This window comes from Alligator mississippiensis, chromosome 11 (genome assembly GCF_030867095.1).
Source record: "Alligator mississippiensis isolate rAllMis1 chromosome 11, rAllMis1, whole genome shotgun sequence".
Taxonomy (NCBI): Eukaryota; Metazoa; Chordata; order Crocodylia; family Alligatoridae; genus Alligator; species Alligator mississippiensis.
Genome location: NC_081834.1, coordinates 41,931,203 through 41,958,412, shown reverse-complemented (window position 1 = coordinate 41,958,412; position 27,210 = coordinate 41,931,203). Strand labels below are relative to the sequence as shown.

The 27,210-nt window shown below is 46.6% G+C and overlaps 1 protein-coding gene and 1 long non-coding RNA gene across 3 annotated transcripts in view; both read right to left on the bottom strand.

Moving 5' to 3' along the window:
* Nucleotides 1-26,854, bottom strand: part of SEMA7A (semaphorin 7A (John Milton Hagen blood group)) — a 62,211-nt gene extending 35,357 nt beyond the window's left edge. The window contains exons 1-2 of one of the 2 annotated variants that reach the window (XM_059714890.1): nucleotides 26,713-26,854; nucleotides 24,194-25,384 (exon numbers count right to left, since the gene is read on the bottom strand). In XM_059714890.1, coding sequence (XP_059570873.1) covers nucleotides 24,194-24,284 — 91 coding nt within the window. In that variant the 5' untranslated portion in view covers nucleotides 24,285-25,384; nucleotides 26,713-26,854. Of the gene's footprint in view, nucleotides 1-9,333; nucleotides 9,507-24,193; nucleotides 25,385-26,712 lie in introns of those variants that run through there. The other variant, XM_006273154.4, reaches the window with a different exon arrangement.
* Nucleotides 13,750-20,597, bottom strand: LOC109280693 (uncharacterized). Its single transcript, XR_002087108.2, has 2 exons — nucleotides 16,048-20,597; nucleotides 13,750-14,004 (listed from the first exon to the last, which is right to left on the bottom strand). It is a non-coding gene; the product is annotated as an uncharacterized LOC109280693 (long non-coding RNA).
* Nucleotides 26,855-27,210: the final 356 nt, after the last annotated feature.

Sequence of the window (27,210 nt, the reverse complement as noted above, 5' to 3'; positions counted from 1 at the left end):
TTTCTTCCCATTTAAGGCTCTGCCTGTCTAGCAATAACAGCTTGTAAAAAAATAAGAAACAGGCTATTGTCCATGAGACAAAAGCACGTGTTCCCACCATCATCATGCTTCCTATTCTTTTAAATACTCCCTATGCATGTCACTTTCCTGATCTATTCTAGCTACCTCTGACTCCCAAAAACACTCTCAATAGGGCGCCCTGGACCTCCTCTCCAAGCCATTCACAATAGTGAACTCTTGACTTCCAGGGGCCTTGTACTCACCGGATGAGCAGAGTCATAGTGCCTGTATTTACTCCTTGTCTAGGACTCCAAATATATAAACAGGGAGGAGATGCCTGCAGCTATTTGTCAGGTTTATTTTCATCAACATGTCTGCTGCCAGAAGCCACTTTTAGCATTTCCGAGTCAGTCCACAGCTCCGCCAGGCAGGCACAAATGGGAACTAGTCATTTCCCTATAGATCCCAGCACTTATTAGGACCGCTCCTACGTACATGGGAATTCCCTGCCCCATCACATCACCTGTACTAGCTATCAGTTTCCATAACATACTACAGCAGCAACATCTTCTGGTGGCAGGCCAGGATGACCCAGCTTGGGTGCAATGGGAACCAGTGCTGGAACCCACCTGCCACCACCACTTCTCCCCAGTGCCCAGCCACAGCACAGTCAAAGCCCCTCCTCCCCCTGGACTCATGGACCAGATCCAATGGTTTCACAGGCTAGATCCACCTGTGGGCTGTAGCTGGACTATGAATACTAGAAAAATAGCTGTACTAGAGTAATAGCTCCTTGCCAGTCTCCACAGATACACTGCTCCCAGCGACAATTCAGAGGGGAGCAGACAGAAATGAATCTGTGCTTCCATTTAAACCACAGTGATTTCCTGGAATCAGGATGAAAGGCAGCACAACTGGCCAGATCTGCTTTCCTTGAATCTTCCTTTTGCTGGGAATGCTTATACTTGGTTCCAGAAAGTCCACTGAAACACGAGGGTGGCACAGGCCAGCATCCCATCACTGCTGTTGGAGGTGGGAGCTGCAGAAGGATGTGAATGTATTGGGGGAAAATCTGCTCAGTATCTGTACTGGAGATGGCAAAAAATGGCCACCAGCCAAGCCCCATGCTGGCGGTGTACTTGTGATGACATTGGATATGAAATGATGGGCAGTGCTGAGAACACTAAGTGCCTTGTGGCTACAAGGGGCAGCTGGCAGGAAGGTTAAAGGGCATTTCAGAAACTCAGCTGTAAATGAGCAGCTGTGGAACAGAAAGGGTTTTTCAGTGAGGAAGTGCTCACACTAGGGAGGGATCATACCAGAAAGTTTCATTCATCCTATTTTTGTGGTTAAGTTGTCTGCACCTGTGGGGTGGGCTTAACGCTTACTGACTACTTGGCAGGCCTCCCACCCCTCCAGTCAGCTTGGAAATAAGCAGTAAGCACCACTTCACTGGGTACCAGCAGGCATCACCTTGGCTGATCATGCCCCTACACCTTTTCCAGGTCAAGTCATATAACTCTGTGTGTGATTGCTACAGTACTGATACAAGACAGAGGGGTTTGAAGTAACCTACCCACTCCTTCCTAGGAAGTTAATAGTGGCATATGCTTCTCAGCAGCCTGAAGTCTCAGCAGTTACTTCCATACAGTCTTGGAAGCAAGAAGCCTTCCAGGCTGCTGGCAGGCTGCTCTCCCAAGGAAGTCATGGGATGAGACTAAGCCTTGGCAGAAACTACAGGCCAGGTCAAAAAACCCTCCCAGCCCACTGCACAGGGCAAACTGCCTGGTATTCTTGGTGGGAGGGGAAATGGAGTGGGCCATGGAGAGGGTCATATCCCTTTCTTAAGGTGGAGAAGAGAGCACATTGCATCTTACTGCTTCAGTAGCCTGCCTTGGAACTGGCCAAGACCTGGAGAGATCTCACTGGTCAGGGATTTTTAGAAAAAAAACAAACAAACCACAAAACAAAAAACAGCAGGGAAGTTCATAGCAGGTGAAACTCACTGAGAGGAATATAACAGCTTTCAGTTTTCTGGAAGAAGGGGAAAAAAATTATCTTTTCTTACATGGACTTTTTGGTGGGTTTTCATGGGGTTCCACTCATCTTCATGGACTTCCCACCCACTGATTATGGTCAGAAGTGGACCAGTGATCTAGACAGGCCTCTGGTGTGAGCCTGGTTGCTGATCCTCCTGCCACTCCAAAAGGGGAAGAGGATACGAATTCTAGTTCAGCAGCTGCAAGGGTCACGATGCTGGAGTAGGGCCAGTCACAGGATACATCTACATTGGTGTTTTGCAACCCATGGGCCGCAAGCGAAAAGTGGGTTGCAAGAATATGTGAAAGGGTTGCAAACAAACTTTAAAAATGAGTTCTCTTTAAAGGAGAGAAATGTGGGAAACTGTGGCTTGTCCCTTGCAGGCTGGCACAATCACCCTTGGTGATGCAGGACTTATCTCTACAGCAATGGGATTGTACACTGGCAGCAGAGCACTTACCCATATAGACCAGGCTACTAGGAAAGGGGGAGAACAAGGGTGAGTTGATTGCATGGACTTCATTTGAAACGGATCCTGGTTTACAAGTCCTATGTGCCCTGGGAAGCAGCCCACATGTTGAGACTTCCTTCCAGTCTTCTCCGTTGTTGTATTCTTATAACACAAGAGGGGTAAAGGAATCACTCCCTTCATTTTCTAACTCTATATGAGGTGGGGAAGAATATTTTGATTGGGGGCCCTATTACACTGGGGTTTCCCCGAGGGGTGCCAACTGCTGCCAGGAAAGGGACTTCCAGAAAGGCTGAAGCTCTGTGCCACCTAGGTCAAACTCTCCCCCAAGGGAAGGATCATGCCCTTCACCTCCCATCTCCTGGGCAAACAGAGGAGCACAGCAGTCTATTGCAGAAAAAAGCAGCCTTCAGCACTGGGAACATGACTCAGGCTCCTGGCTCTGGCTGCCCTCTGTTTTCACATTGCTTGCCAGCCACATCGGTCAGCCCCAGGAGGATGGATACACGCCCTGCAAACCCATGGTGCCCTTGCTTTGTGGAGCCAGGCCAAGCACTTCTGAGCACAAGGAGATGGAGCGGGAGATCTGTACCACAGGGAACACAGGCCAAGAAACAGCAGCTAAATTGGCAGAGACCATCTGCTGCTGGTGTGGAAATGTGGGTTTCTTCAATCTCTGCTGTTTAACCCCTCAGACACCAAGCCCTGCCAACCTCATGTGGGTCGAGAGTTGCACAGAGCTCTCCTGAGCAGAGGCAGCTACGAATCACATAGGTGATCCCCCATGGAGCCTACAAAAAGGAGACGTTGGAGTAGGACAGAGACCTGGAGGCCGATACCTGCTATTAATGGATCAGTCTGGAAGAGCCCTTCGGTGGCTGTGGAGCCTACTCCATCCCACACCCATGTCTGGACCATCTTTGAGTGTCTCAGCTCATGTCTCCTGCTGCAGCTATTTTAAAGGGGCTGGTGTTGTATTTGTAGAGCAGACATCAGTAGTATCTAGGCATGTTGGTCAATAAAGCCAACCATCATCACCAACAATTCCAGCACCCTGCTACTTAGCCTAGGTGGGTCACCAGCTGATGGGGGTCATAAACCTGCCAGGAGAAGACACTCATGGGAGCCATCCCATGATGCTCAACTGGGAGAGAGGTCTTGGCTAGAGAGGTGCAAAGCCCTCCACTAGTCTCTCCATGGAAGAGGCTAGAATCACTGCTGTAATGCATCTAGACTAGCCCTCCACAGCTAGCTATTTTCCCAACTGGATCAGGTGGAAGAGGGTGACCTCTGGTCAGGTCTTCCAGCCCCACATCTCTCCTTCGCTTTTCGTTGATCCATCTCTAAAATACTCAATGGGCATGGTAGTCATGAGGCACTGAGAACCAAACACCATGTCCAAGATGCAGCCACACCCCTGCTCCATGGACAAGGTGCCATCATCTCCCAGCTCCATGAAACAGCCCTGCACACGCAGCCCCACATAGCATTCAACGCTCTCCGTCTCTGAAGCCAGAATCAGAATGTAAACCTGTGACTGATCCGATGAGCCAAGGCTCAGCGCAGGATCTGAATGTACCTTTTGCAAAGCGAAGCCCAGCTGGCCAGTGTTTAAGTTCTAAAATGTGCCAAAAGGCAGGGGGATATTAAAAGGAACATAATGTACCAGCTTGGAAACACTTCCTTCTACACTGGCAGAGGGTGAGACTGCTGAAATCTCTGTCCAGTGATGGGTTACGGTGTCTGCAACAGACCTTCGCATCTTCCTTCACTAGGACAACGGGAGGTTCAATGCACCCAGAAGAGACCCATTGGCCTCCTTTGTCTATTCTCCTGACAATGGTTAATGCCAAATGTTTGGAGGGAGATGTGGAGCCCTAATCATTAGAAGCGAGTCTGAGCTTCACCATCCAAAGCAAAATCTGAGCTCCCTCCACATTTGGAGGGATACTCAGATCCCGGGCTTGGCTCAAATGCCTTTGATCCCACAACTGAGGAGGACAAAGCTTAGCAGACAGCTGGGTTTCAAGTTGCTGTTCACCAACTACATACCAGGCTATGGGCTGTGGTGGCTTCTGTAGTAGACAGGGAGAACACTAAGGGGCATCAAAAACCATTTGAAGAGCCCCAGACAACCCCCAGGCATGACAGACCAGGTCTTTACTTGCACATACCCAGCCAGGCCATGTTATGCCCTGACAGGTTGGCATTGCTTCTTAGCTCCAGCTGGCACTCAGCTCATCCAAAATGGTATCAGAACCAGGACGCAATTTTCAGCCAGATTTCAGGCTGACATCCAGGCTGCTCCATTTCAGGCAGTTTCACAACCATCTGCTTTCCATATTGGATGAAATGGCCAGTTTTCGTCCTCTCAGAAATCATGCCATTCTTGGAATCCCAAAGCCAACTCCAGCTGGGAATGGACTCCTTCTCTTTCTTAAACAGGATCATTGCTTTGAGGCAGTCCACCCCATTGACTTCCAGCCACATCAGTCAGGGACTGTATAATAAAGGCAGAATTACAGCCCCACCCAAGACCTTTTTATTTGGACTGGATTTATCAATACGCAGGTCAGAAGAAGATCAAATCACTCAGAACGCTTAGTCCCAACCAACAGCATGACCATCAAAAATCAGGGCCCCAACATCATGAGACTGAGATCTCATGATACAGCAAACAGGGAACGCTGTGTTATGGCCAGAACTCGTGAGCTATATACTACTGAGCTGCATTCCAATCTCATTTTCAGGCTATCTGCTGAAACTATGACAGCTCAAAACTTTTCTGAATGAAAGCCAGCCAAGAGCCTCACCTAACTAGTTTCCTGGGAATAAAGAAATCCTCACTGTACTTGCAAGAAGAAATGCGAGTCAACTGCACCAGACCTCCCTTAGCTGGCAAGGAGGGGCAGAGAAACTCTCCCCCTAGCTAACATGAAACTGTACTGCTTTTCTCGTACCACCCTATGTCTCCTATGTGATGGGCAGGCAGCCTGGGTGGTACCAGCACCTCTCTGCACTGGAGCATTTAAACTGTGCCTCTGTGCCCTGCTCTAATGACACTCAGAAGCAGGCTGCTGTCGGGGGGCGGGGGGTGTCTTGGATTCTTAATTAAGGGATTTTTGTATGGATATAGCTGGCCAATGGATCTGCTCATCTAAGTGCGAGCTGGAAAACTAGATGGAAGCTTTCTGGACTCTCTTCTCAGTCCTTCCTGGGTCACTGCAGGGCTCTCCAGCCAGCCTGACCCCAGCACAAAGGATGGAGTCAAACAGGACAGCTGTCAGGCTCAACTCCAGCCTCACAAGAGGTCAAAGTGAGGTATCCTGGAGCCCCATACCAGGGTGGGTTTAAGGCCTTAGAGACAAGCGGTTATTCCTGCCAGGTTTCCAAAGCCAGCGTCCCCCCTTGAGAATGCATGTCAAACAAAGCCTCCCATTCTCTGCACTGGGACTCCCAAGTTCCCTATATATTTGGGGGAGAAGCTCTGGGCAGAAGCACACTCCTGTGCTTCTGGAGTCAATGGATCCTTTGCACTCCTTACCCTGTCAGACTCCCTCCCTTCCTCTGCAGCATCAGTCCCAGGCATGCCACACTGGATTAAAAACCTTGTGCCTCCTCCTAGCACCTTCCCTTAAAGCTCTGTGCAGGTCACCCAGCAGTAACAGCCAGGATGCAGAGCTCAAAGCCAGAAGGGACAGATGCCACGGTCTAGCCTTACCCACCGCATAGCCTGAAAGACCAACCAAGATTTATCTGAACTAGAGCACCTCTTCTAGACAAGCAACCACTCTTGATTTTAAACAAATTGCCAGGTATAGATGCTCTACCACAATCATTAGGCAAATTGTCCCTGTGATTAATGATCCTCCCTGTTCTAGGGCTGTAGGATGATCTCACAAGAGGAAAGATTTAATCAATGGGAGAAAGTCTGGGGGTGGAAAAGGTAAAGAAGGAAGGATCTGATACTGGGGGACTATAAACACTGACAGTGTCTTTGCGAAGGACGGGATTCAGCATACAACACGAGGTGTTCCCTTACTGATCCCTCTGGAGACAGCATCACTATCACTAATATCAGGGGCACTGTAGATGATGGGACCAGGAAATCAGCCTAACTCCCTGAAGTCAACAGAGCAACTCCGGTTTATATCCCGACACAACCTGGACAGCTCCCACATCTAACCAGAGCCATATTGGAGGACACTAGAGCCGTCTTCCTATAGATACAGCTCCCTTTCTGTACTGTGGCAGCTCTACTAAATCAGTACTGGGGAAAGGAACAACCAGAAGCCTAGAGCCCTCTCCCTAGAGCAGGGGAGAAGAGCAGCTGCAGGGAAAGTTTCTCCCAGCCCTGCCCTCCATGTGCAAATGGCATTAGGAGCACAGCTCACTGCTGGCAAGATCTGGGGTTGCTGCAGCTCCGGCAGAGAGTTTCACCCTTCATCTCCAGAGCCAGAAAGTCCTTGGGTAGCTTTGTCCCCATGCTGGCAGTGAAGTCAGGGATACAGGTATTAGGTAGGGATGAACCCTACCAGGCATTTCCCCCAAACAGAAGCCAGATCCTGCCCCAAACTACTTATCACCTAAATAGCTGCAATGCAGCCAGGAGAGAGACAATCAACCACTACAGTTGCTTTGCTCCCCTTGACCTCCTTTTCCTCAGGCATCCAGGCTACCCCTGCAAAGGCTTTGCTATGAAAGAGGACAGGCAGCAAGACTTGCACAGCCCATCAGTGCTATCTTTAATTAGGCCATATCATTGGATCCCCAGCTGTTCAGTGAATGCTGACCCCAAGGATTTCAATAGGCAGCTAGACCCAACTGTATTACTTTAAGGGCTGCATGAAATGCCCCGTTTCTAACAGAAACGGAACAAAACCCCGGCGCAGCTTGTTAGTAAAAGTATAAAGGGAAAGTGCGGGGGGAGGGGGGATGCATTTTAAGATAGTACTAGATACATTTATTAATAGGACTAGATAATGGGATTGAGCCCAGCCCTTTGCCAACACACCCCACAATCCAAGAGATCTCTCCCTGTCCTGTATCTATTGTACTGAAGATTGACCTCAGCATGTCTGTTTGCCATAAAGCCTCTTATCACTCATTAGTGAAGACGATCACAGGAGACTGCATTTGGTGCCAGGAAGCCAGGCTTACTGCACAGATATATTAAACAAGCAGTTAAATAACCCTATCACAAGTACATATAGGGAGCAAGAAGCAGGTGTCAGAAACCTGATCACTTCAGGCTGCTCTTTCCACTGCAAGGATTCCTGCTTGAGAAGGGTTTTTTGCTGCTTAGATCCCTTTAACAGGAACATCACTCACTCATTTGTCTCTAGAGAAACTACATTTCCCAGACAGGAACTGTTTTTCCCCTCTCCTCTATGTATAAGGCTTTCTCCCTCCCCCATTAAGGTTTGCATAATTTGATAGACAAAGGCATGATGCTAATGGCACCTTCTCCCAGATCCCCAGTGCTGAATGACTTCATCTCCCATGCCAATATAACAGGCCACAATCCCCCCCCCCCCCCAGCCTATCCTCCCCCCACCCCATGTTCCCAATACTCTGTTTACAGCTCCTTCTAAGCAGCACTAATTACAAAGAGCATGTGGCTGAAGAATAAACAGATGGTCCCTAATGAACCAGACCATCAAGCAGGGTGCAAACATACCCTTCACTCAACAAAGAGCCAGGAGGTTGTATCACAAAGGCACAAGAGCTTTCCACTTTCAGCACAGCCCCTGCTAAAACAACAGAAACACTGCAGTGCTTCCTAGGAGCACCCTCCTCTGACATTGATAGATGAGCTTGAAAGATGCTTTAATCTTTTTCTTTGCATGCACTGGTATAACCTGCTCTAACAAACAAGGCATTTGCTTCCACTTTGTTCAGTTTATATTCCCATCTCCTTGTTACACTGGCAATGCACCACTCACCTTGGTTTTATTTTTTTTCTCCACAGGAAGAGATCTAAACTAAGCATTTACAAGGACAAATTGATACATAGACAGCAGACACAATCGTTCAGCTGAATAGGAAACTAATCACTCTATAAAACATAATTATTAATAACAACAACTGCAGCCTCTTTTGTATCAGTGTGACAAGAACAGTTAATCTTCAGGAACTGATCTTATTGGCAGTCCTAAGTATATTATTTTATGTGGAAATGGACCAAAAGACAAAGGTCTCATTAAGAAAGCGAGTGATCAGCACTAGAAAATAAAGGTGGGGGAAATCAAAGGGATTAAATTGCGTGGGAATCACAAAAGCTCATAAAACATAAAGATCTCATTAAGAAAGTGAATGATCACCTCTAGAAAAAAAGGGGGAAATCAAAGGGATTAAATTAAATGGGGGGGTGGAAATCACAAAACTCATAAAATAAAAAGGTCTCATTAAGTTGAGGCTGGTTCTGCTTTGAGCAGGGGGGTAGATTAGATGACCTTCTGAGGTCCTCTCTAACCCTCATTTTCTATGATTTTAAGAAAGTGAATGATCATCTCTAGAAAGTAGAAGGAGGGAAAAAAAATCAGAGGGATTAAATCTATATTAGGAGAGGGAAAAAAACCAAAATCACAAAGCTCGTAAGATAGAAGACAGGCTGGCTCCTTTCCATAGGGCTGTCTTTCTGGAAGAGCTAGAGCCAAATTAAGACCAAGTCCACTATAACGGTTTTGCATGGAAATAACATCCAGATGTGTGCAGTGCTCAGAATGCAGAGCTTTGCTCTTTACTTCTCTTGCAAATCACACTGTCTGCTTGTACATTTCTAGGTTCACAATAGTCACAGACAAATGCTTTTTGACACTTACCTTGAAAAGGGACAATGAGTCTAGGGTTCACCCTGGAGTGCCCAGCTGCCAGGAGCCAGAGGTAGCTGGTCCACAGGGTGAAAGCAAAGACTGCTGGAGAGCTGGCACCCATCTCTGGCACTCAGAGAAGCAGAACACAGAAGAAGCCCTTTGCTAGGCTTGCGCTAGTGTACAGTATTTGAATAAGTGAAGGGTGGGGCTGAGAGGAGGAGGAGCAATTTAAGGCACTCCTTAGAGAGTACTGGAGAATCAGATATAGCCCTGGGAACCGGTACTGATGAGAAATAGGGAGTAGCTACTGCCTCACTGCAGATTCAGTGGCCAGAGCCAGGTGAACAATGGACTCTCAACCCCAGCTGCAGACATGAGAGATCTGCTGTAACTGAGACACAAAAAAGGACATTTCTCAGTGCTTTGGGACACCTGACAGCCCTGTGCCTGCTTCTCCAGGACCATGGATCCCAGGCATTTAAAACTCAGGTGTATGTTTAGGTAGATGTGATATCTTTTATTAGAGCAACTAAATAGTTGGGAAAACTGTTTTCTGCAAGCTTTGGACACAAACACACGGTTGATTGTGTCCAAAAGGGTATTTGTGTCCAAAAGCTTGCAAAGAACAATTTTTTCCAGCTGTTTAGTTGATCTAATAAAAAATATTGTATCTACCCAAAGAACCTTATTTGCCCATGTCCTCAGACCAACATGGCTACAACCAACAATGCTGGAGTATGTTTAGGGTTCTCTTTCTTTGCCCTATAGCCCTTGAAGGTATGTCAAACTTTTCTGAAGGTGAACACTAGAAAGTGTTCCTAATGAAAGCTAAGGATCTGATACATTTGCATGACTTTGGGGTCTGGCCCTTTAAGAAAAAGCTCCAAATTTGGTAAGATTTGCAATTAAATTGCAAATTAAAATTTAAAATTAAAATCAAATTAATTGAAAATTAAAATTGGTGATGCTTTATGTGGGGGAGGCAGAAGTTACTGGGCTGGGGCTCAGAGATCCTGGGTTCTACTCCTGCCTTGGTCACTTCACTTCTCCATGCCTCAGCTTGCCTAGTCTGGAAAATGGGGGCAGTGATGTCAATCTTTTTTATAAAAGGCTTGGTGATGGACTCACTGTGAGAGCTAGGTACTGTTGTCTAGGTCAGTGGTTCTCAACCGTTTTTTGTACCAGGACCCATTTGTGAACACTGATGGCCAGTCCTGACCCACTGCCCCCAGGCCCCAGCCCCCCAGTGTGTGTGGGGTGGGGGGTTGTGTGTGGGGGCAAACAGCCCCTTACAGACTGTAACTCTGCCAGTTTGCAGGCAGAAAGCCAAAGGTTCCTGTGTCTTTGTCCTTTAAAAGGGGAATTCATTTTTAAAGTTTGATCCATTTTTAAAGTTTGTTGACCCCTTCATTCTTGCAACCTGTTTTTGGGTCGTGATCCACGGGTTGAGAAATGCTGATCTGGGCAAAGTATGGTTGATACTGAATGGAAGATGAGACTCCCCACTGGAAATGTAATATTGAAACTGTAATGAAGAACACCCTGCTTATGTGAACTAGTGAAAGTTAACACCTGCAGTAAATGGAAAACCAAGGTCAACTGAAGTCTGAACATTAAGCCCCCAAAAGACTTCTTTGCAAGCTGTTCCCATCTCTTTTTCTACAAATAACATGTTAGGTAATTACATTTTAAGGGATGCAAAGGCCCTCCCTTTTCCACTTTCAGACGACATTCTTCCATTTCAACCTTAAATGATTATGCTGCTGTTACATTCCACTCCAGAAGTAGCTGCATTTCTAGACCAAGTTCACAGATTTCCAGATATCCTTTTAAAGCCATTTGCAGAAGAAAGGACCCAGTTGAGGACCTGTAAATATAATTCATTAAGCCCCTTTTACACAGCCAAAGCAGCACAAAAGGACTGATTTTACATGTGAATCTGGACCGTATTTCAACAGCATGAAACATGAACATCATTTCCCAGTCCTGCACAATAACCAGAAGCTAAATTTTTGCTTGCACCTAAAACTTTCAGTTTTGCAAACCTGGAAGTTGCACGTGTTCATACTTCTGTTCTTAAGCACTATAATTCTGGTTTTGCCTTGTACTTACTTCTTTTGCCCCTGCTAAATGGGCAGAAGCAATTGGTGACGGACAGGGGGGACAAGGCTGAACTCCTCAATGAGTTCTTTGCCTCAGTGTTCCTAAGTGAGGGGCAAGACAAGTCTCTCACTGGGGTTGTAGAGAGGCAGCAGCAGGGCGCCAGACTATCATGCGTAGACCCTGAGATGGTGCAGAGTCACTTGGAAGAACTGGATGCGTTTAAGTCGGCAGGCCCGGATGAGCTCCATCCGAGGGTTCTGAAGGCACTGGCCGACATCATTGCAGAGCCACTGGCAGGAAAATTTGAACGCTCGTGGCATACGGGCCAAGTCCCGGAGGACTGGAAAAGGGCCAATGTGGTCCCCATTTTCAAGAAGAGGAGGAAGGAGGACCCGGGCAACTATAGGCCAGTCAGTCTCACCACCATCCTTGGCAAAGTCTTTGAAAAAATTATCAAGGCTCACATTTGCGAGAGCCTGGCAGGACAAATTATGCTGAGGGGAAACCAGCATGGGTTTGTGGCAGGCAGATCGTGCCTGACCAATCTAGTTTCTTTTTATGACCAGGTTACGAAACACCTGGACACAGGAGGAGGGGTGGATGTCGTATACTTAGACTTCAGGAAGGCCTTTGATATGGTATCCCATCCCATACTGGTGAACAAGCTAAGAGGCTGTGACTTGGATGACTACACAGTCCGGTGGGTGGCGAATTGGCTGGAGGGTCGCACCCAGGGAGTCGTGGTGGATGGGTCGGCTTCGACCTGGAAGGGTGTGGGGAGTGGGGTCCCGCAGGGCTCGGTCCTTGGACCGATACTCTTTAATGTCTTCATCAGCGACTTGGACAAGGGAGTGAAATGTACTCTGTCCAAGTTTACAGATGACACAAAGCTATGGGGAGAAGTGGACACGCCAGAGGGCAGGGAACAGCTGCAAGCAGACCTGGACAGGTTGGACAAGTGGGCAGAAAACAACAGAATGCAGTTCAACAAGAAGAAATGCAAAGTGCTACACCTAGGGAGGAAAAATGTCCAGCACACCTACTGCCTAGGGAATGACCTGCTGGGTGGCACGGAAGTGGAAAGGGATCTTGGAGTCCTAGTGGACTCCAAGATGAACATGAGTCGGCAGTGTGACGAAGCCATCAAAAAAGCCAATGGCACTTTATCGTGCATCAGCAGATGCATGACGAATAGGTCCAAGGTGATACTTCCCCTCTATCGGACGCTGGTCAGACCGCAGTTGGAGTACTGCGTGCAATTCTGGGCGCCGCAATTCAAGAGGGATGCGGATAACCTGGAGAGGGTCCAGAGAAGGGCCACTCGTATGGTTAAGGGCCTGCAGACCAAGCCCTACGAGGAGAGACTAAAGAAACTGGACCTTTTCAGCCTCCGCAAGAGAAGGTTGAGAGGCGACCTTGGGGCTGCCTATAAGTTCATCACGGGGGCACAGAAGGGAATTGTTGAGTATTTATTCACCAAGGCGCCCCCGGGGGTTACAAGAAATAATGGCCACAAGCTAGCAGAGAGCAGATTTAGGTTGGACATTAGGAAGAACTTCTTCACAGTTCGAGTGGCCAAGGTCTGGAATGGGCTCCCAAGGGAGGTGGTGCTCTCCCCTACCCTGGGGGTCTTCAAGAGGAGGTTAGATAAGCATCTAGCTGGGGTCATCTAGACCCAGAACTCTTTCCTGCCTATGCAGGGGGTCGGACTCGATGATCTATTGAGGTCCGTTCCGACCCTAACATCTATGAATCTATTACCTAAGCCATCCATTACTTTCACTGCATTGCAAAAGTCAGACTCACCTGATTGACCATGAAAATGTATCAATAAACAGGAAAATGTCTTAGAAAATTTGTGCTAATATTAGCCTGTTGGACCAATAAAGGAAAGTCATACACCGGAACAAATAATTTTGGAAGAGCAATGGGATTACATTTAAGCTAATAGTCTAATAGGTGGATTAAGTGAGCAATCAAGGAGAAATCATTAAAGACCCATGAGCAGCCAGTAAGGGGGTAACTCCTCATTTACCTGATGTAATTGGTAATTTGCTCCAGAGCTCCACAGTCTAAAGAAATCTACCAACTTGTAGCTGGAGAATTTTTAGGATGCAGGATGAACTAGGATTCTCCTCTTGTTGGTAATAAAAATAACAGCAATCTGCTCTTCCCTGACTTAGATGCATCTGAGCATTTAATACCCAGGTATTCTTATCTTAGCACTGAGTAGGTGGTTGTGGTCAGTGATATCCAGCTTTACATTCTATAGATGTTTGAGAGTGTTCAGATCAAGGGGTTTTAATCCAAGACCATCTCTAGTCACACACACACACACATATTTTATTTTTATAAACACACACACATATACATACAACATGGAGGTATAGCCTTGCCCTCCAACAAGTCACTGTGAAATTGCTTCTTTGGAAGGCTCTCATTTCCAGGTCATTGTATAGATTTACGTAGCTCTCTTCTAAGTGGAGGGATGTGGGTTTATAAATCCAGAAGCAAGAGTTCAAGTTGTGACATAAAAGCCATTCTCCCTTCAACCAAGCTATAAAGTGGGCACCTAGACTGGGATGTCATGGTCAGACAGAATGGTTAGCACCAGAAACTGGTGTACCTTAACCACACTAGCCCAGTACGTAGCTTACATCCGTCCTTTTCTTTCTTCTGAATGCCTGAATGGACCATTTCAAGTTCCACACCATTGAGTATTGGCTCAATGCTGCTTAATTTGGGGTCCGTATAACTTACCAAACTATTTTACCCTAATTTTGTTCTCTGTTTGCAAGAGCCTTTGTCTACCTGTTGATTATATTTCACTTGGCTGCTTGTAAGAAAAGAAACTAATAAAAGGGAAACAACAAAGGTTGCAGGAAGCAACTTAGATATATTTTGGGAAAACTTTGTTCAGACATCTCTAAATCTGCTATTTTTATCTTGGCCTTTGCAAGACGCACACAACTCATGATAATGCATGACGATGACATTTCAACTACACTACAAGGAAACAGTCTACAGAGGGAAATTATTCTGTGGACATTTAAGAAAATGAAACTTTAACTCGAGGGCTCAAATCCAGGGCAGCTGGTTCAGATTTTAGAATTTAATGAAGCAGAAGGGTTTTGCTCATGTGTTTTGGTTCCCTTTATTGTAATGCAATTAAACAGGCCAGAGGAGAGGAGGGGGAATTCTCAGATGCAAATGATCATTGCTTCTGAAAATCTCGTCTGTCCTGTTTCTCCTCAGTGGAGGTGTTTTTTTCTTCTGGGTGATAAATCCCTCATTCAGCACTCCAGATCTGTGCATGGACTTATGAGCAGACCTATCTCCTGTCCCTGATCTGCCTGCCTATGTTCAACGAGAGAGGGTCAGAATATTACCCTGGGGTGTTGGTTGTAGCCGTTTTGGTCTAAGGACACAGGCAGGCAAGGTTCTTTGGGTAAATCTGATATCTTTTATTAAACCAACTCTGTTACTTAGGCAAAAATCCCTGCTGAGAGCAATTTTCCTGTGGCTAGTGTCCCCTGCTGGTTGCACAGTGAAATAGCTTTTATCATGGAGCTCACAAAGGTGAGTTATCAGAGACAGGGAGCTCATCCCATGGTCCTATAGCAGGGTACTGAAGGCCTAATGCAGGAGAGAATGAAGTTTGATGGGCCTTTAACTACAGATTTCAGGTTAGGCACAAGCTTATGTGCTTTGCTAACTCTGGGCCAGAAGCAGCATTTGCTTCAAGGTGCATGTAAGGGAAGTCTTCCCTATGAGTTCAATGGAGAAAGCCCTAAGGCAGTGTGAGCCAACCTTTCTGACAGGTGTGGCACAACATAAACCCTGCACCCTCCCTGCGTGCAATTCTGATCCCCTTCCTCGGCCTGATCTGTTGCTCTGCTTTCTGCTCCCTGCTCCTAAACCATGTGTAACACACAGAGGCTGCCTGTGCCACTTGTGGACACCTGCCACAGGTTGGCCACCCCTGTCAGAAAGGAGTAAGTAACTGCAGCCAGGAGGAACAAGAAACTTAAAACAGCCAGTAGCAACAGCAGCTGAGATGCTACTGAGTTGCCCTTTGGAGGCCCATGTTTCCAGCTGTACAAATAGACCTGATCTCTGCTCCTGCTCTTACTGTGCTAGGCCACATTACAAAACCCAAGGCTTCACCCAAGGATAAAACTTGGCATCTCATGGTTTGGAAACCACACCTATCAGCCAAGTTGCTGGGTGGTGAGGTGGAAGTCCTATATTGAAGTCCCATACAATGTTCTGCCTTCAGACTGATCCTAAGGACTACAGTTCCTTTCCTTGAGAGATGCCAAAGCACTTTACAGCACTGAAAAGCCAGTTTCCATTAAAAGCTGGGTTTTGGCCCTATCACCAATATCTATCCATGGTTTTTATTAGCCTCAGAATTAGTAGGTTAGAGGCTGGGCCAACGCACAGCTATTCCATCCTAATGGGATGTGAATTGGAAAAGGGGTCCCCGATTTATGACAATGGTCTCTTGTAACCAGAGACATCAATATAATATTGAGCCCTACAGGGTTGACAACTGGGGACCAGATCAGCTTGTGGGCTGTCCCAAGACAAGCAAATGTAGAGTTGGTTTGCACTCACCTTTCCCCAGCTATGCAGAGCTTGGGCAGATCACGGGACTTTGTGCTAAATCACCATCCTGCTGTGATGGTCACAGCTCAGCTGTCAAAAAAAATCATGGAACTAATGCAATGCTCACACCGAGCAGAGCAACCTGCTCTTTCCAAACTGTTTTTTCTCACGAGGTGCCCGAAACCAGATAAGCCAGGTGCTTGAGTTCCCCCTGCATTATCAAAGCAGAAATACAGGAACTGAGACATGCTGAAGATACCAGACACTCAAATGGCCATTCATCAATTGACTCTTGGCCTTTCCCTTAAAAAAACCCTACAGCTTCACATGTTGGTTTCATGCAAGTATGACATGCTATGTTGATTAAATCCATGCAGTCTGGCAGTAACGTAATGATGAGTGAGCAAGGATGGCATGGGCCTGAGGCATTAAGGAGTGGGGGGGCCATAATAGAGACAGGAGGGTACCTCATCCTATTCTCCCTCCTCCCATACACACAGACCCTGCACCTTTCCTGCAGTAGCGCTGGATGCAGGTAGAACAGAGCAGCAGCAGCCGCACATTGAGATGTCACCTCCTTTTCTTTGCTGCTCAACATGCGCTGGTGGCAAAAAAATGGAAGTGACCACTGGAAAAATGAAGTCTCCACACAGCACTGAAACCTCTGCCGATCGCTCCTGCACCGTGCGCTGCTGCTGCCCCACAGTGCGGTACTGGGCCACTTATGCCTTTGTAGTCCAGCCTGAGTTCCAACATTCGCAGGCAAAATCAGGACTTCCCCAAACTTCCCTAATGGCAGACATCAAAGAATCACTATGTGTGGATTGTTTTTAACATATAATGCTTATTTTCATTTAATCACCAAAACCCCCATCCTAGCTGCACTGGAAGTGATCAAAAACTAAACACGCTAACGATGATAAACCAGAGCATCTCGGCTGGCAGCCTCCAGCTGCCCTTTTCCAAATTAATTAGAGAGAAAGCTAGCACAGGCTGGAACATCAGTTGCAAGAATGAATTCCAATGAATGAATTTGTTTTGTCTCCAGCAGACATTGCTGTGTGAAGATTACAAAGGACCAGGCGTCTGATGTTTTAATTATACCTCATCCAAAGTAACACAGGAAAGCCCCTTTTCAAAGTAAATGAATTAAATGCGTTAGTTTTAGACTAGGTAAATCACTACTGCCCAGCTCTTTTATTACAGGTTAAAGCCATGTAGATTCATGGACTATAAATAGCTTTATTTTTGAAAATCACAGGGAGGGACATCAATAGCTGTACTATCCTTCCCCCACACAAGCCTACCAAGTGTGTCCTGGTCTCAAATTGTGTCCCATATTCAGGTCAAAGCAGCTTGAGAAGAATATCAGGGGAAATTTTCTCCCATGGCAAACAAAAGTGGCAGCATGCCCTTCTTCTGCAGCTGAGTGTTGGGTGGCAGGAGGGTGGCATGTCCTGTGTGATAAATGTCCTCTCATAGAAGGGGGTGGGCAACATTGGCACTTGGTTCTTGTCATATTCTAATTAGATTGCAACAAAGGGGAGTATATGTGTATCTGTGTAAGGGGTGTAAGAATCAGACCTGCCCAATGGTAGGCGTCTTAAAGCTTGGTATTACCAATAAATGGAGATCGTCCAGTGGTCCCAGTGGCAGGATATGTGCTTTGGGATGGATGCGTATTGAGAAGTCCCACCAACCTGTAAGCTGCATAACACTGCCAACTGGCTGTATCTGTCTCTGTTGCTTGAGACCGCACCACTTGTCAGGAATCCATGAGATTGTCTTCTTGATACTTCGCATTGTTCTTATCATTCATTTGGTCAAAAAACAGCACTTGTTAACAGATCAGGAAAGATCTCTTTCCTGGGAAAGGCCCCCATAGTTATCACTGGGATTTCCTCCCCTAGGGCCTTTGCCCTGCCAGTGGGGGAGAACATAAAAGCAACAGGCTTGTAGAAACTGAAGGGAGAAAGGCAAAGTTAAACCTTTATCAGAGCTGACGCTCAATATTGTTTCTGATGGTGCCAACAGAAAGACATTCGAATTCCCCAAGAGATTAATATGACTGAAGGGAAACGGAGCATATAGATTAATCCTGGACTTCACACCTCATGGGGGCAAAAGGGGAGATATTTAATGGCTTGTAAAACAGAAGGCCTGGAGGATTTCTGAGAACAAGAGATTCTGCTGCACCATGTTTATGTATGAATGCACTTCTGGAGTGAGCGCACCAACCGCATCCGCGGTGCTGATTGCCATAGTGTGTGAACTCCATGCACTCTTTATGCATTTATCCTGGCAGCAGTCCCATGTGGGAGTGGGGCAGGCTGTTCTACTCATTGAGCAGATGGGAAACAACACACCCCAGCACTCAAGGGCTGGATCCACAAAAGGACTTCAGTGCCTGATGTGGATTTAGGCACCCAACCCCCTCCCCAAAGCTGCTGCTCAAGACTGGAGGTACCCAAACCACATAGGCTACATGCTTTTGGTCTGCCAGGTTTCCCCAGGTGAATACAATGATTATCTGTGCGGTCATTTTTATATCCTGATTTCTATGAAACGCGGAAGGGTGGGAGACATTGTCCTCATCATGGCTGGATCTAGCCGCAAAATGTCATGCAATACCGAGAATTTCTCCCTGTGACTGGAAAATATGTACATTTTAACACAGAGAGCTTGGAGGCAGGGAAAGAGATGTGAAGGTTCCTGTTAAAACTAGTCACTTCCCTGTCGTTCATGAAGAGGAAAAAATAGGACAGTGGTCCCAGAGATTTACAACACAGAGTTGTCAGTATATATACTGGCTCTAACTCACTACCTCAGAGCAGACCCTCACTAGATGTGGGGATCAATTGGGGTTTGGTGAGAGGAGGAGGAAGGAGAATAAAGAAATGATACCTACAAGATTACAGGCCTTTCCCGGCAGTAACAGAGATGCAGAGAGTCACTGAACATTTCAGCACTACTGGGATAAATTCATTAACGGTATAAATGAATGTTCTCAGCTCCAACAATGCTGCAGGCCTCAGGTCAGTCTCTCTATCTGGACATCTAAGGACAGTTTCCACAACCATTTGTGTGGGTATAAATCTGCAGGGAATTCACTGAAATCAGTGGCGTTACCATGGATTTACATCAGCGTAACACTGGCCACAGAGCTGGATGAGTAAAGCTATATTAGAACTGGAAATTATCGTGCATTTTCACCAACAGAAGGAAGAGCTGCATTTGACTCAGGTTTTACGTGATGGGCAGTGACGTTAGGTGAAGGGACCTGTTAAGTGAATGGTGTATTAGGCTCAGTCTGGAGGCCTGTGCTGGGTGCAAGACCAGATTGGGTGAATAGGGAGGAGGCAGAAGATGCTTGCAGGCCACCACTACATGTTTATAGCTGTGGAAATGCAGTCACCTCTGGAGTGGATTACACAGCAGCTGAACTGCAGCACGCAGCAATACTGTACAACAACTTATGCCAGGAGACACATAGGGGTACTGCAACTTAAGCCAGGAGACAAATAAGAGTACTGTAGCCACGTGCATGAAAAGAATTATAGACAGACAAAACAGTCGCACCCAAAGTTGAGCCAGGGTGACAGAGCTAACATAGTCTGTGGAGTTATTAAATTCTTCCTCAAAATAAACAAAGATTACACAACATGAGAGGGAGGACAAGCAATCTAGTTGAAACAACCTGCTTTCCCCCACCTTTCTAAGGAAGAGATCTTGTTTTTCAGGTCAGACAGCTTGACAATTTTGCCTTAAGTCTTACACCACCGCATATTTCTGTGCGCCAGGGAGATCATTTGCGAGTTCAGGGACTAACTTAATAAAAGGTGCTGGTGCATAATGGTAGATGTCGCCTCTATATTTTTCATACTCCGGCATGTCAGTTATTGTTGATGTAGCAGAGAGCTACTTGCCTACTATCACTTAGCTGGAATTCACTCTTCCCACACTGGCTTGATCTAGCCTGCCACCAAGATGAATGTTTGTAACTGCCATAGATTAGTCAAGCAGATCAATGGATGAATGATGACAGATGGGTGACAGACAGGCAGAAGCGATAGGACAACCAGATGGTCTGACAGACTGACGATCAACTTCAAGGAATGAACACAACTACTTGCAAATGAGGTTCCTACGATGTATTATAGTAGTCTATGATAGCTACACTTCTTGCCAGAGCAACACCTACAAGCAAATCCCAAAGGAGATACAACTGCAAATGCCTACCTCCTTCCCCATAATCAGGGACTAATGAGATGCAATTAAAATGGGAACAAATAGATTAGGCTCTGCCTTGCGGGGTGCGTCTACTTTCTTGATGCACGTAAGCAAGGGCCAGGCAAAGTCTGGCTCGTGGGCCAGACTGGGCCTGCAGCAGACTCCTTTTCCCAGCTGCCCTTGCCTGCATCGCTGCAGCCACTTTCTGTGGAGACCCCAGTGACAACACGGGGCCATGGCTTCCATGGACACCTGCCCCACCAGCACCAGCAGCATGCGCAGGGCTGGGATCTTGCAGCGGTGACAGCCTGGTCTGGAGCTGGGGCAGAGCTGTGATCTGCTGCCCACATGCCCTGGGCAGGGGCATGCAGACAGTGGATCAAAGCTATGCCCCAGGTCTGGACCACGCCGTCACCACTGCAAGATCCCAGGCCCAGCCCCAGAGCAGCTCCTCACCCAGCAGCGCGCCCCACCAGTGCTGCTGGCCCTGTGCTGTCATTGCGCTGCCGCTCCTGGGGTCTCCACGGAAACTGGATGAAGCAACACTGGCAGGGGCTGCTGGGAAATGGGAGTCTGGTCACTGGCCAGATCTGGCATTTTGCCCACCCCTGAGATAAGCCCATCATGTCTGTATAATAAATAGGCTTGAAACCATCTTGCCTTTCGGGAAAGGAAAAAGGGGCCCAAGAGACCTCAGTTCTAATCTCAATTTATCAGTTTCCCAAGCAATTTGGCTTGCTCGGTATGACTGTACTGTCCTCACATTATCAGCAGCCAGTTTACGTTTCCTCCCAAGGCTCATCTGTTGATCAGCACCGAGTCTAGCGTGGAACGATAATCCCTGTCCTTGAAAGTAACTTTTTGAGATCAGTTTGCAAGCTAGTTCTTAATTAATGAGAACTGTGCACTAATGCCATTGGGCAGTGTTGTTAATCAAAATGTTTACATAGTGTTAAATGCCTTAACAAGTCTAAGTGTATTGTATCTACTGCATTGACTCGATTAGAAGATGAGGTTCCCCCCCTCATTTAACATGGGGAACAAAGCCCCTCACCTTACAATTGAGCACAAGGGCAGGGGTTGGGACTGGAGTTGCTGGCTGCTCCCCACTGCCTCTACACACCCAGCCCCTCATCCGCCGCAGCCCCCAGCCTCTCCTCAGCTTTGCCACACTCCTCTTTATCTTTGCTTTGTGCCAGCAGGCTCCATTTTTGCTGCAGCCTGGAGCACAGAGCACCGGTCCCAGCCCAGCCCCACAGCAGCAGTGCTGGCTCCAAGTCACTGCTACAGGGCTGGGCTGGAGCCATAATCTGTGCCCAAGGCTGCAGCAGAGATGGGGCTTGCCAGCCTAGAGCAGAGGTGAGGAGGACTGCAGCTGGGAGGTGGGGAAGGGATGGGTGGGAGATGGGAGGAAGGGGGAGCAGGGATCCAAGCCTGTGGGGGGCAGAAACAGCATGGAGGGGGAAAGAGGGGGAAGACAGGGGAAGGGAGATTGGGGAAGCCTGAGGATAGAGGGGGGCCGGCATAACGAGGGTGTAGGTGAGGGGAGCAGGACAAATCAAAGGGGGCAAGCTGCCCGTCTCTCTCACTGCCTGCCCCACTGCCCCCCCATCACCTGCCCCTTCACAACCCCCACCATGTACCCCCCCAATGCCTGTCCCCCACTGCCCCCATAATGGCCCCACCACATGTCCCCCTACCACCTCCTCCACCATCTGTCCCCCCATTGCCTGCCCCATTACTGCCTCCTCATCACCTCTCCCCCTACTACATGCAGTAGTGGGAGGGATGAATTTACAATGATCCTCCAAAAATTAGATTTCATACATGGAAAATTTAAATAAGTTTATACATTTTCCATGTAGAGAGTCTAATTATTGGGGGGTTGTCTTATATTCAGGGTCATCTTATATTTGGGTAAATATGGTATGTAGTTACCTTTATGTCATGGATACAGGGCTAGCTACACCCGTCTCCTCTTTCTATTCTGTGAATACACTCTTTAGCTCTTCCAGGGTGAAAACCCAGTTCTCCCACTCCTAAATAAAACCCTTACCTATACCCTTGTCTACAATACATCATGGTCCAACAATGCTTACCAGCAGGTCAGATTGGGTATGGTGCTTCAGTACTCCCTCTTGGGAGTCTGCAACCATTTGTGTATCTATAGACCAAACAGCCCTTTTAAAAAACACAGTGTTGTTTAATAGTAAGAATAAAACATGCAGAGAAAGATTATTTTAAAACAAGCACCCCTGATGTGGACTGTTAACCCTCAGCCCAAAGGCCAAGTCAGGCCCATGGAGCCGTGACATCTGGCCTACAGGGCTTCCCATGGGTCACAAAATTTGCTGATGGAGGGAAAAGGGTAATTAATACTGCTACCACCCCTCTGCTGCCAAATTTCCAAGTCCTGTGGCTAGATTTGGGCCAAAGCACAGCCCCTCTTCCCCCTTCTGCCCCTACAATCCCCCCCACAGCCAGATCGAGCCCCCACCGCCCTTACCCCACAATTTAGCCCATAGATGGGAACCACTAGTCCATTTTGCAGGGTGAAAAGGTTGGGCACCACTAGTCTACATGTATATCTTACCTAAATCTTCCCATCTCTTATTGTAACCTAGACAGGCCAAACTTCTACAGACAATCCAGTACTGTTCTGTCAGTTTTTGTAGGAAGATCAAACTATCCCAACTGTACCCACTGAGTCTTTTTAAGCCATTAAAATTATTTTGATCTTCTGTATCCCAGGCCTTGGACCTGCTCCTCAAAACCAGTCTTGTAGGCTGGCTAGAGCCAGGTGATCTACCTCCAGCCAAGTTACAATTAACAGGTTAGTCATCGTCTCTTTAGTGTTTACTGAGGAGGAGACATGCCTTATTCAATTCTTTTTCCCTATTTATTTTTTCTTGCTATGCTCTGATTCAACTCAACTAAGATATTTGTATGGGATGCATTCCTATAACCAAGTCATTGTACAATATTTGTACACTTTACGGACGGGTTTCTATACCATCACACATTTGTAACCTCCTCCTCAAATAAAATTAGTACTTGATACCCATTTTCTAAGAGGCCCTTGCCTTATTGCTTAATTGTTTCCATACCTTGCAATCCACAGCTATTGCACATACCCAGGGTAGGAATGTCCTGCCAAACAAACCAATTTCTGTTTAACTGCCTTTTGCTTTTCTCTGCAAGTAGAAGGTCCTTTCTATTAACATAGCTCTATCTGGATGGGCAGTTTGCTAAGAGCTACAGTAGCTAAGGGGTGCAATTTCTTTGGGAAGAATCTTAGCAACATCAGTTCTCCTTGGCCATTGGAGAGGAGAATGGCTTACTTTACCAGCGACTTTACTAAGGCCCTTATTTATACCGCATCTGTGAAATGAGTGATAGACAGCTTTGTCTCCCAACAAGGGGTTGCAGTTCTTAAAATACACAGCAATATACACACACGACTTGAAGGCAGCTCCCAAGTCATCTTGTCCAGTCTCCTGCTCTCGCAAGCAACCACATTGCAAAATTCCATCTAATGATCAGAGTAGATTCATTAAGTTAGTTCAGACCTACCTATTCTCACCGCCTTTTCAATAGCTGGCAGCAGTGAGTCAGGGAGCAGGCAAGCCATTATCTGCATGTTCCAGATCTAAAAAAAGGGTGCTCAAGACAGCCTCACAGTGATCTTGAGAGGTACAGAAAAGTTCAAAGCCAATAGCTGAGGAGAAAAAAGAATTGGAAGGGAAATGAGGATTTTCTGAGGCTTTTGTGTCTCCTGGTTTCTGACTATGAATCCCAGAACAAAGGCTTTATTTGCTGCAGCCCTCTTGATTTTCCTTGATATCTGGCACCAGGGTACTTCAGGCTATATTCAATGCATGTCTCTGTTCCCAAGGAACAGCACCATGTAGCACCAGATAATCACCTTTGTCTTTGGCAGCATCTTCCGTATGCTGGCTGTGTTGTGCCTTGAAGTGTGCTGGAAGGACACATGAAAACAGCCAATTAACCAGCATGCAGTTTCACTCTGGATAATGCTACAAATGCAGTCCAACTGCTTGTTAGCAACCAGAGGTCATGCTATAATAAGATCTGACCAAAGTCTCAGCATTGCAGCTACTACCATTAGAAAAAAGTGTGGCCAACCATTTACCACTACCCTTTGGCTGGACAGCAAATGAATCTGTGACGTCCAGGGCTTCGAGGCCAAGAAATTCCCCATGGGGTGTTACATTGTTAGAAACACTGTCCTTTGGATGGAAGGTTTACATCAAAGACCATCGATTATTCACACTGAAATGCAGGTAAGAATTAAAGAAACTAAGAGGGTCCTGGTGCCTGGTTAACAATCCCATCCCATAAATTATCACCATCCTTCCTTACACCATGTTCTATCCATCTCCAAGCCAACCTGCAGTGGAACGGCAGGGATTAGAAATCACAGCCTCTTAGCTGGGAGGTAGGAGAGAGGCTTTCCCACCCCTGTGACATTCAACCAGCTCAAGAGTTGTCAAGAGCATAAACACCTAGCATAACTGACAGCATGCCAACTTAATCCACATGAGTGATTAGAACAGTAACAATAAGGAAAGATTCTCACTCACCCAGTCACAGAGCATCAGCACACATGGGTGGCCCCACCTGCAAGCAGCAACCACACGCAGAGTTGTTGGGTCATTCCCAGACACTCTCCATCCAAGCCAACATAATCACTTGCTATGCAAGCAGCTCCCTGTAGCTCTGCAACCTGTTTCTTGTATGTACAGCTTCAAACACTGTAAGAGCTAGGCATGATCAGGAAGCTCGGCCTGAGAACCACCATCTAAGTCAGACACAGACTTGGATAAATTTCCCCCCTTCCCCCAGCTCTGAGGAAGAAACACGAGAGCAAAAGATCCCTTTGCAAAAGTCTAAGTGCTGACCCATGGTCAAGCCCACTGCAGGCAAGACAAGAGAGCACAATGCTGACACAAGAGGGCTGAGAGCTGGAGTGCTCTTACCACACACATTCAGACTTAGTCCTGATGCATATATGGCTCATGCCAGGCCAGTAGGGAGATGCAGGGCCAGTGGTACTAGCAGTTCTATGGGGACAGCCTCCTCCTCCTATGGCAGACTGTAGAAGAGAGGAACAGTTGATTCAGAAGTGCAGAAGGGGGGAGAAAAAAAAACAAAAACAACTTTCTTCCTCTTGTTAATAATGGCCCTTCTCATTTTTATGTGAAACCAGACTTGAAAGAATGAACTTTTAGGATTTTAGATTCACTGTAGCGAACAACCAAAAAAAAGGCAGCGGGTGGTTTCTGCATGGCACTCTCACTACTTGAAATAAAGTCATGAGAAACCTGGCTGGAGACAGACCTTCTGCCATATGTCACCAGGGACCTCTAGTATTGTGAAAGAGGAGGAGGGGGTGTTAAGCAAATCAATGTGGTGAGGGGTAGAGGAAAGCTGCCCTGAAAGTGAAGCCTACAAGTGGGGTGGGGGAGTGCTCTGCTGCTTTCACATCTGCATTCTGTTCTCTTTTTGGAACATCATCTCCAAATTTGGCTGCTGGTTGTTACTGCTGAGTGTACTCATCTCTTTGGAAAGAGGTGTACCTTGGGATATTCTGAACCAGAGGAAAATGAACAGGGACAAAAATAACTGCTGGATGACACTGCTGGGTGTGTCTGGAACCAGGAAACAAGATGGTGCACGACCCAGGGAAGCTGACAAAGGACAAACTCTCAGCTCCACCCTTTCCAAGGGGACAAGGTTAGCACAGGGCAGCATCAATATTCAGTAACAAAGCATGGGAACCCAGAAATGACAAGAGCTGTGATATTTGGAAACAAATGATAATGTTACCAAAGGCATCATTTCCTTCTGCCTGTCCCTACCATCAGCATATGCAAACAGAACACCCTACTTGGCTGATTTACTTTGATACATGTCTATAGAAAAAAGCCCTAATATGATGCCAAGAGGTTAACTGAACAGCTGCTACTACTCACTGCATCCTTCTAACTGGATGCACACATTCAAATATCTTCCCAAAAATACCAGACATAGAACACACAAGTCTACGAGCATTTGACTATCAAATGATATAACCTAATGGGAATTAAGTACCCAATTTCTGTGGTGAGGGGGAGGCAATTTAGGCAAAAAAAAAAAAAAATCTAAAAAAATCGTGCTACTTTGTACATCTGTAGGAAGGGGTACATGAACAGGAAATACAGCACATATCTTCATCTTCAATGAAGGGTGAGAAATGAAGTAGTCTGAAAGATTACAAATTCGGGGAGGAAAAATTGAGAAGAGATCTGATCTGAATGGTAGAACCTCAACTAGTATTAAAGGCAAAGGAGATAGCTGAAAGCATGAAAAATAGTAAAAGCCAGAAAAGCAAAGGAGAGATTGGAGAGCAAAAATTACAGGCTTAGATGTCACAGAAGCTACCTTTTCACAGCCACCTCATGGATAAAGGAAGATCATATTAAGTTCCTCTCCTTGTTTCTCTGAAGACGTCATAATTGGAATGACTATAGCCAATTATAGGCTTCTTAACAGAAATATGATGTTACAGATGACAGGGAACCCTGAAAAAGGAAAGAGGAAGAACTGAAGAATATTTCCTTAAAACTAAAAGTTATTTACATGCCAGCTATGGAAGGCAAGGTAAAGAGTATGAAGCAGTGAAAACAGCACTGCGAGAGGCAGTCATTAGACTTCTTCATGCCAGATCAGCTAGTGTGGGTTCCTGTATAATACAGGCCAGAAAAATTTCACCCATTTCAGTAGCAACCAGGAATCAAGTTGGAAATGCTGACTCCCTTTCAGATGGCCAATACCGAAATCTTGTGTCGATGTAAGTGGTAGGAAGCCTTCTTCCAAAAACGTTTATTAAACTAGAATGGATTAAAAACCATTGGACATTATGCTGCATGGTAGAGAAAA